The sequence below is a fragment of the Cetorhinus maximus genome, unplaced genomic scaffold, assembly GCF_964194155.1.
Source record: "Cetorhinus maximus unplaced genomic scaffold, sCetMax3.hap1.1 HAP1_SCAFFOLD_600, whole genome shotgun sequence".
Classification (NCBI taxonomy): domain Eukaryota; kingdom Metazoa; phylum Chordata; class Chondrichthyes; order Lamniformes; family Cetorhinidae; genus Cetorhinus; species Cetorhinus maximus.
The window spans coordinates 229,522-239,654 of record NW_027596542.1 but is presented as its reverse complement, the minus strand read 5'-3'; the positions used below and the strand labels follow the sequence as shown (position 1 = coordinate 239,654).

Sequence of the window (10,133 nt, the reverse complement as noted above, 5' to 3'; positions counted from 1 at the left end):
GATGGGGAGGGATGGGAGGGTAGGGGGGAGGGATGGGAGGGTAGGGGGGAGGGATGGGAGGGTAGGGGGGAGGGATGGAGGGGTAGGGGGGAGGGATGGAGGGGTAGGGGGGAGGGATGGGGAGGGGGGAGGGATGGGGAGGGATGGAGGGGTAGGGGGGAGGGATGGAGGGGTAGGGGGAGGGATGGGAGGTAGGGGGGAGGGATGGGAGGTAGGGGGGAGGGATGGGGGGGTAGGGGGAAAGATGGGGGGGTAGGGGGAAAGATGGGGGGGTAGGGGGAAAGATGGGGGGGTAGGGGGAGGGATGGGGGGGTAGGGGGAGGGATGGGGAGGGATGGGAGGGTAGGGGGGAGGGATGGGGGGGTAGGGGGAGGGATGGGAGGTAGGGGGGAGGGATGGGGGGGTAGGGGGAAAGATGGGGGGGTAGGGGGAGGGATGGGGGGTAGGTGGGGAGGGATGGGGGGGTAGGGGGAAAGATGGGGGGGTAGGGGGAGGGATGGGGGGTAGGTGGGGAGGGATGGGGGTAGGGATTGGGGGGGTAGGGGGGAGGGATGGGGGGTAGGGATGGGGGGGTAGGGGGGAGGGATGGGGGGAGGGATGGGGGGGTAGGGGGGAGGGATGGGGGGTAGGGATGGGGGGGTAGGGGGGAGGGGGTAGGGATGGGGGGGTAGGGATGGGGGGAGGGATGGGGGGGTAGGGGGGAGGGATGGGGGGTAGGGATGGGGGGGTAGGGGGGAGGGATGGGGGGAGGGATGGGGGGTAGGGGGGAGGGATGGGGGGTAGGGATGGGGGGGTAGGGGGGAGGGATGGGGTGTAGGGGGGGGATGGGGAGAGTGGGGAGGGGGGGTAGGGGGAGGGATGGGGGGGAAGGGAGGGGGGAGGATGGGGAGGGGGAGGGATGGGGGGTAGGTGGGGAATGGGGGGGTAAGGGATGGGGAGAGTGGGGAGGGGGGGTAGGGGGAGGGATGGGGGTGAAGGGATGGGGAGGGGGGAGGTGGGGGGGTAGGGGGAGGGATGGGGGGGAAGGGAGGGGGGGAGGATGGGGAGGGGGAGGGATGGGGGATGGGGGAGGGGGGGTTGGCCGACTCCACAATGACAGGGAGAGAGGGGGGGGGATAGGGAGGGGTTTGGGCGAGTCCACTATTGGGGGGGGGGGGTAGTGGGCAAGGTTTGTTAAATGTTCCGGCAGTTTCCAGTTTGAAACCGGATGAAATTTGCTCTTTGCCCCCTCCCGCTCCAGGTGAATAATAAATTCCTCCCCCCCTCCCTTTCCACAGGACACTCACCTTCCCCTCTCTCCTCCCAGGCTCCGCCTGGCTGACCCTCCGCGAGTCCGGCAGGCACCGCGCGGTGCTCCGGCTGGACCCGCCCACAGCCGGCAGCCGCGCCTGCGCACAACCGCGGAAACCGAGCCGTGCGCGCAAAGGAGCCTGGGCCGGGAGGCCGCCATTTAATGAACAACACCAACAAATACAACAACACCAACAAACAATACAACAACAACCACAAATACAACACCAACAAATACAACAACCAATACAACAAAACCAACAAATACAAAAACAACCACAAATGCAACAACACCAACAAATGCAACAACCACAAATACAACAACAACCATTACAACAACAACAAATACAACAAGCACCAATATCGTTTACTGCCCATCCCTAATTGCACCTTGAGAAGGTGGGGGTGAGCCGCCTTCTTGAACCGCTGCGGTGTAGGTACACCCACGGTGCTGTTAGGGAGGGAGTTCCAGGATTTTGTCCCTGTGGTGTAGGTACACCCACAGCGCTGTTAGGAAGGGAGTTCCAGGATTTTGTCCGTGTGGTGTAGGTACACCCACGGCGCTGTTCGGGAGGGAGTTCCAGGATTTTGTCTGTGGGGTGTAGGTACACCCATGGCGCTGTTAGGGAGGGAGTTCCAGGATTGTGTCCGTGTGGTGTAGGTACACCCACGGCGCTGTTAGGAAGGCAGTTCCGGGATTTTGTCCCTGTGGTGTAGGTACACCAACGGTGCTGTTAGGGAGGGTGTTCCAGGATTTTGACCCAGCGACAGTGAAGGAACGGCTGATATATTTCCAAATCAGGATGGTAAGTGGCTTGGAGGGGAACTTGCAGGTGGTGGTGTTCCCATGTGTCTGCTACCCTTGTCCTAGATGGTAGTGGTCGTGGGTTTGGAAGGTGCTGTCGAAGGAGCCTTGGCGAGTGCATCTTGTAGATGGTACAAACACCACTGCTCCTGTGCGTCGGTGGTGGAGGGAGTGACTGTTTGTGGATGGGGTGCCAATCAAGCGGGGCTGCTTTGTCCTGGACGGTGTAGATCTTCTTGAGTGTTGTGGGAGCTGCACTCATCCAGGCAAGTGGGGAGTATTCCATCACACTCCTGACTTGTGCCTTGTAGATGGTGGACAGGCTTTGGGGAGTCAGGAGGTGAGTGACTCTCCACAGGATTCCCAGCCTCTGACCTGCTCTTGTAGCCACAGTGTTTATATGGCTGGTCCAGTTCAGTTTCTGGTCAATGGTAACCCCCAGGATGTTGACAGTGGGTTTACCCGTCACAGGGTTCCTAGCCTCAGTCTCTAAGGGGACTAAGGGATACAGGGAGAGGGAAATGCAAATGAGGCATGATGGTATCGAATGGAGGGGCAGGATCGATAGCCCGAATGGTCCCCATGTTGGCGTCGGACCCAATTCAGAGGGAAGTTAAGAGTCACTGGGGGGGCGCTTTCTGAAGTCACGCATGGTCCAGAGTGGCGAAGGACAGCAGACCAGAGGTTACAGAGATAGGGAGGGAGGAGGGTGAGGGAGGGATTTGAACAGGAGGATGAGAATTGTAGGGGCTGGAGGAGGTTACACAGATAGGGAGGGAGGAGGTGAGGGAGGGATTTGAACAGGAGGATGAGAATTGTAGGGGCTGGAGGAGGTGACAGAGATAGGGAGGGAGGGAGGGGCTGAGGGAGGGATTTGAGCAGGAGGATGGGAAAGCGCAAAACTTGCACAAGGGAGGGCTAAGATGGCATGGGTAGATAATATCAGAATGCGGTCTGGCATCTGTAAGGGACAGAGAGCGAGGGACAGCGGAGAATAGAAATCACTGGGGAACAGGTTACTGATAGCGTGGCTGACCCGCAGAACGAGGACAGATGAAAGACAAGACAAGAAAAACCAGTCCTGCCATCAGAACACCGGTACTCCAAATAGAGTGGTGTGGTCGTAGTGTCACTGGGCAAGTAACCAGAGGGCTGGGCCATTGGCCTGGGGACAAGGGTTCAAATCCCACCACAGCAGCTGGTGGAATTTATATTCAATTAATACCAGGAATGCGCGGGCTGTTTTATGAGGGAAGGTTGTACAGGTTAGGCTCGTATCGGCTGGAGTTTAGAAGGGTAAGAGGCGACTTGATTGAAACCTGTAAGATCCTGAGGGGTCTTGGACAGGGTGGATGTGGAGAGGATGTTTCCTCTTGTGGGAGAATCTAGAATGAGGGGGGGGGTCACTGTTTAAAAATAAGGGGTGGCCCATTTAGGACAGAGATGGGGTGAAATTTTTTCTCTCAGAGGGTGGTGAGTCTTTGAAACTCTCTCCCTCAACAGGCGGTGGAAGCAGAGCCTTTGAATATTTTTAAGGCCGAGGTGGGTAGATTCTGGATTAACAAGGGGGTGAAAGGTTATCGGGGGGAGGCAGGAATGTGGGGCTGAGGTGACAATCAGATCAGCCACGATCTTATTAAATGGGGGAGCAGGCTCGAGTGGCCGATTTCAGCTCCGAATTCGAACGTAATTAATAAATATGGAATTGAAAGCTAATCTCGGTGACGGTGAGTGTGAAACTATCATCGATTGGAGTAAAAACCCTTTTGGGTTCACTAATGCCCTTTAGGGAAGGAAATATGCCGTCCTTACGTGGTCTGGCCTACATGTGACTCCAGACCCACAGCCATGTGATTGGCTCTTAACTGCCCTTCTGAAATGGGCAATTAGGGACAGGCAACAAATGCTGGCCTCCCCAGTGAGGGCCACATCCCATGAAAGAATTTTTAAAAACCCAAATTACTGGTGGGAGAGCAGGACGATGAGGAGGGTGGAGGACCCGGCAATCATGGCGGCCTCACTCACCCAGAAGGCGCTGCGCGCCAGAAAGCACCCTATTTCCCCCCCTCCCCAGTGCTGGACGGGGCCGGTGCGCATGCGTCGGAATCCAAGGGACCAGTGCGCAGGCGCGAGGAGACCGAGAGGCCGATGCGCATGGTCGAGAACCCAGCGGCCAGTGCGCAGGCGCCGAAACCGAGGGGCCAGTGCGCATGTGCCCGAGACCAGCGGGCAGTGCGCAGGCGCCGGAATCACAGCGTCGCCGCCGCTCAGCTTGTTTGAGGCGAGAGGAGGAGGAGGGTTCAATTTCCCCTCCCCCCACCTTCAACAACCAGGTTAGAGAGTCTGTATGTGTGCGCGCGCGCAGGCTTACCTTCCAGGGCTCGGTCGGTTTTCTCTGTGATTATATATGGGTCTCCATACAATTCAAAAAAAGGCGCCCGCCCGCACGTCCGTTAACCGACGGGCTGAGTGGAGGGGGGGGAAGGGAGGAGGAGGACCCGACTGCGCACGCTCCCTCTCCCTGCTCCGCCCCCTTGCTTTGTGACGTTCGGCGGCCCCGCCCCCTTGCTTTGTGACGTTCCGCAGCCGCGCCCCCTCCGTCCGTTCGGCTCTTTGGATCCGCCCCTCATTGTGACGAGAGGTGACCCCGCCTTCGGCTTGGCCGCCCTGAGGCCCCATCGAGCCTCGCGCGTCTCCGCCCCTTTCCATTGAGTCACGTCCCCCTCCCCTGTCCCCTCTCGTTATGTGACGTGCGAAGGAGGTGAGCCCCTTCCCCTTCTATTGTGACGCCAGGTTAGACCGCCCACTTCCATCGTGACGCGGCGGTGGGCCCCGCCCCGTTCCTGTCTGGCCGCGCGTCTGAATCCCGCCCACTTCCATTGTGGCCCCACGCCCCCCCCTCCCGCGTTCATTTGACGCCGGTGAGCCCCGCCTCCTTCCATTGTGACGCCGGGCGAGCCCCGCCCTCTCGAAGTCTGCGGCCAGCTGAGCCCCGCCCTCTTCCCTAGTGACGCTCGGTGAGCCCCGCCCTTTCCATTGTGATGTGGGGTGAGCCCCACACTATACTATCGTGACGTCTCAGTGGTTGATTGAGGGGGCGGAGCCTGAGGACCATGGGTTCTACCTGCTCCGCCATCTTGGTGAGGGTGAGTTTGGCTCCAAGGTGGTGATGGAGGAGGAGGGTGAGGAATGGAACAGCTTTTCCGCCCTTTGTCCTGCCACCTATACCCGGGACAGTCCACGCGGAGCGGGGGGGTGGGGTGGGGGGGGGCCGGGTGAGGAGGCAGGAGGAAAGGGAGTGGGCACCCCAAGAGGGGAGATGCCCATGTACCCCCTAATACCTTAATACGGTAATTCTAACGGGGGGGTCTTCACCCCATACCCCCTAATACCTTAATACGGTAATTCTAACGGGGGTCTTCACCCCCTATCCCGTCTTAATCCCCCATCCCTTAATTCCTTAGGTTAACAGAAATCGGTCATTCTAACGACCCATCTGCACCCCCTATCCCTTAATACCTTTGGGTAACAGAAATCGGTGATTCTAACGACCCCTCTTCACCCCTCTATCCCTTAATACCTTTGGGTAACAGAAGTTGGAGATTCTAACATCCCATCTTCACCTCTGTGTCCCTGATTACCTCAGGGTAACTGAAATCGGTGACCCTAACAACCCGTCTTCGCCCACCACCACCACCACCCCCCACCCCATCCCAGAATACCTTCGGTTAACCGAAATCTATCCATCTCTGAATGGAGTACCGACTGTCCATTGGCATGGTTTTTTTTTCACCGTGCCCCCTTCAACGTGGACTCCAGCGCACGGCGGGGTGGGGTTGGGTGGAATAGTTTCTCTCTGATCGGCACCACCTTCATAATGATCAAACCCGGAACATCGAATCGCCCCTGTTATGAGGCGGCAGAGGATGTGTGCCAGGCAGATCAAACCCACGAGGGTAACTTGATCGCGCTGTCACGACAGTTTTGCAATTTGTATTTATTTCGAGATGAGTGCCTTGAATGCAGTAGTAATAAGTCCACCAAGATTTCGGAGGTTTTTAGAAAACTAAACATTTATTAACGTAAGGAAAGTTTTCAGGCACATACATAGGTCTACAAATGACTACAATAATAACTCCTAAAACCCCGGATTAATCTGGTTTCCAGTTACAACCCTGTTAGGGCAACAGTTTAAAAAAAAAAGAATAGTTTTTAAACAGATCCAGGCCAGTCAACACAATACCCCGGACAGTAGAATTCAAAGTGGCTTCGGTTTCTGTAGACGGCAGGTTTAATGCACAGATACAGGAGGCTTCTCGCACTTCTGTTAGATCTTGCCATGCCTTCCCTGACACACACAGCCTCACTCTCCGCGGTGCATGTTCCTCCCTTCTCACGTCAATTCCCGTCGCTCCCTTATGCCTTCGGAACTTGACCTTCCTCACAATGTGAACCCCCCCTCATGGCGCTGACATCGGGAAAAGTAAACACACTGGCCGAGCTTTGGGAAAAGTAAGCACACTGCTTGGCCAAGCTTTGGGAAAAGTAAACACACTGCTTTGGCCGAGCTTTGGGAAAAGTAAACACACTGCTTTGGCCGAGCTTTGGGAAAAGTAAACACACTTCTTGCCGAGCTTTGGGAAAAGTAAACACACTGCTTGGCCGAGCTTTGGGAAAAGTAAACACACTGCTTTGGCCGAGCTTCTCTGGCGAGGTGTAGGCACCCTGCTGCCTCTTTGAAATTCAAACTGCCCTGATTGACCTGAAAGTGCAAATTCTCATCGCCTCACATTGTAAAACTTCAGCCACGTTTACCGAGTTAGCATTTCAAACCTAGCTTCCTTTTGATGTGTCAAAGCCTCCAGACCAGCTAAGTCCAATTCAATTAAATTCCACCCCTACCCCCACATACACACACACACACGAACTATCCAAACCCCACTATTAACCTACTCATGCAATAAATCGCAATAATATTACGAGAATTGTGACACCCCCACCTGCACTTTCTGTATTGCAGGGAGCCCGAGTTTGTGACACCTCGACGGGCCCCCAGAAGTGGGGGGGGGGAAGAAGGAGCTGGACCTTCCAGCCGGTGCCAGGCCGTGACCTGCCCGCCCGCCCATGGCTACGGAGGAGGAGGAGGAGGAGGTGGCGGCCGGGCCTGGCGAGGACCCGACCTACCAGCCGACGGAGCTGCTAGCTGAGGCCGGGGCCCGGGAGCCTCGCCAACGACGGAGGCAGGGCCCCCGGGGCGGACGCAAGAGCTACATCTGCAATGAGTGCGGCCGCACCTTCAACAAGTACTCCAACCTCAAGCAGCACCTGCGGGTGCACTCGGGGGAGAAGCCCTTCGCCTGCCCGGCCTGCGGCAAGGACTTCAACCTGCTCTCCAACCTGCGGCGCCACGAGCGCACCCACACGGGCGAGCGGCCCTTCCAGTGCCCCACCTGCCGCAAGGGCTTCAGCGAGCTGTCCAGCCTGCGGCGCCACGAGCGGACCCACACGGGCGAGCGGCCCTTCACCTGCCCCTTCTGCACCAAGGGCTTCAGCCGCTCCTGCATGCTGGTCATCCACCAGCGCACCCACACCGGCGAGAAGCCCTTCCGGTGCGGCGAGTGCGACAAGCGGTTCAGCGACCCCTCCAGCCTGCGGAGCCACCAGCGCACCCACACCGGCGAGAAGCCCTTCAAGTGCGGCGACTGCCAGAAGGAGTTCCGCTACTCGTCCAGCCTGCTGCAGCACCAGCGGGGCCACACGGGCGAGCGCCTCTACACCTGCCCCCTGTGTGGCAAGGGCTTCACCAAGTCCTCCACCCTGGTGCAGCACCGCAGCACCCACAGCCAGGAGCGGCCCTACAAGTGCCCCGTCTGCGAGCGGGGCTTCTCCCGGGCCTCCGTCCTCGGCCGGCACCAGCGCGTCCACGCCTGGGAGGGGCCCCGCATCTGCGCCGACTGTGGTGGCCAGTTCAAGACCTCCGCCGGCTTCCACGGGCACCAGTGCGCCCCCGCGGGCAAGAAGACGCCAGCGCCGAGCTGATCCCCCCCTCTCTCTCTCTCTCTCTCTCCGGGACTAGGACTGGGACAGGTAGGGAGGTCACCCCCCCCACCACAACCCCACACACCCAATCCACGTACTGTCGACGGACACCCCTGTCCCGGAATCCACCTCCCGACCCGCCAAACCGATCCCAGCTGCGTCGATTTTTAAACCGAACCAAAAGTGACCCTGAGCCGACTGAACGGATGGACGTTTTCCCCCCCTCAGCTAGAAGCTTCCGGCGGGTTCCCTCTGCCAACTCCTCCGCCTGAGGGAGCTGTAGGCCGGTCGACCCCGGACACAGTAGCGTCGATCCAACTGGATCGCACGGGGACCAACCTGATTTTGTTTTCTTATTGTGACAAGGACGATGATCGCAGCTCGAGAGGAAGAAAGAGAGCGCATTTACAGGCTAAGGAGTGACTGCCGTGTTTATTTAGAAGTAAGACTATACTGAGAAGCACTGGAAACACTAATCCCCACTCCCATCGGGTGAAGAGATTCAACTGACCCTCTTCAGATGTTTGACCTGTCGAATTAGACTATTGTGCCCACGACCTGCGAGTTGGAATTGCGCGCCGGCCCTGGTGTAGCGGGCCTTGACTCTCTCACTCTCTCTCTCTCTCTCTCTTAATCCAAGGAACAGCCTCCTGTTTCTTTCCTCCCACCTCATCCTCAATGCCCAGAAATGGGGAGTATGGTCAAAGTCAGGTGCTGGGTGATGGGTCCCAATCGCAAGTGATTCGGGAGGCAAATGGCCTTTATTGCAAGGGTCTGGGAGTATAAAAGTCGGGAAGTCGTGTTACGAGTGTACAGGGCACTGGGGAGTCCGCGCTTGGAGCACTGTGGACAGTTTTGGTCTCCTGACTTAAGGAGGGACAGACTCGCATTGGAGGCCGTTGGGAGAAGGTTCACTGGGCCGATTCCCGGGACGAAGGGGGGGGTTTGTCCGATGAGGAAAGGTTGAGCAGGTTGGGCCCTGTACCCATTGGAGTTTAGAAGAATGAGAGGTGGATCTTATTGAAACATATCAGATCCTGAGGGGGAGAGGGGAGGGTGGAGGCTGAGGGGATGTTTACCCCTCTCTCGTGGGGGGGGTATATAGAACGAGGAGGAGGGGGAGACACAGTTTCAGAATGAGGGGGTCTCTTGTTGAAGACGGAGACGAGGAGGAATTTCTTCTCTCCGAGGGTGGTCAGTCTGTGGAATTCTCTCCCCCCTCCCCAGAGAGGAGTGGGGGCTGGGGCGTTGAATATATTCGAGGCTGAGTTAGACAGGTTTCTGATCGACCGGGGGGGGGAGGTGAGGGTTATGGTGGGGGTGGGAGGGACAGACAGGAGAGTGGAGCTGAGACCACAATCGGATCAGCCACCATCTTATCGAATGGGGGGGGGAAAGTGCAGGCTCGAGGGGCCGAATGGCCCACTCCTGTGATCCTTGCCTTTGCCCTGAATATCCCTGAATGCCCTTGGATACGGTAAACCTGTTGATCTCCGTGTTGAAATCGATCGATTGAGCGTCGGTCGCTGCTCTGCTCGAAGAGGCTTTTTCCAAACTCCTGCCGCGCCCTCCGTGTGCGAAAGTGTTTCTGAATTTCACTCACGAGACTCTTTCCCCATCCCCCCCCCCTCCCCCCGCCCCCGACAACCAGCGGGAAAGGTTGCCCTCCAATCCACCCCCACCGTCTCCTCCCAATAGTCTCATGTAAATCCGACACCATCGCCCAGGGAGTAGGAGCCTGATTTGCCTCGTTGTAGTTTTTGCCAGGCACCAACGGCAAAGGGGCACGGGGTTGGGGGGTGGGGGGGGGAGGGAAAGAGTTTAAGCTGGCTCGACTGACCCATCCCCCGCCCGTGTCCCAACTCGCTCTCCGCTCAGTGTCCTGACGGTACACAAGGAGGCCACCCAACCCACCGAGTCCTGACCGTCTCTCCCGCTCTCTCTCTCTGTAGGGCAATCCGGTCAGTCCCGTTCTCCAAACCCACCTGGCCCCGCTCCC

At 58.1% G+C, this 10,133-nt stretch overlaps 1 protein-coding gene across 1 annotated transcript; it reads left to right on the top strand.

The window, feature by feature from the left end:
- The first annotated feature begins 4,312 nt into the window (after positions 1 to 4,312).
- LOC144674261 (uncharacterized) lies at positions 4,313 to 8,139 on the top strand. Its single transcript, XM_078535692.1, has 2 exons — positions 4,313 to 4,428; positions 7,116 to 8,139. Exon 2 carries the CDS (start codon positions 7,220 to 7,222, stop codon positions 8,132 to 8,134), a length of 915 nt encoding a protein of 304 aa, XP_078391818.1. The 5' UTR covers positions 4,313 to 4,428; positions 7,116 to 7,219; the 3' UTR covers positions 8,135 to 8,139.
- The last annotated feature ends 1,994 nt before the right edge of the window (positions 8,140 to 10,133 follow it).

What these genes read in the sequence shown, in the direction of transcription:
- LOC144674261 (XM_078535692.1), top strand. Translation starts at nt 7,220, where the DNA reads ATGGCTACGGAGGAGGAGGAGGAGGAGGTGGCGGCCGGGCCTGGCGAG.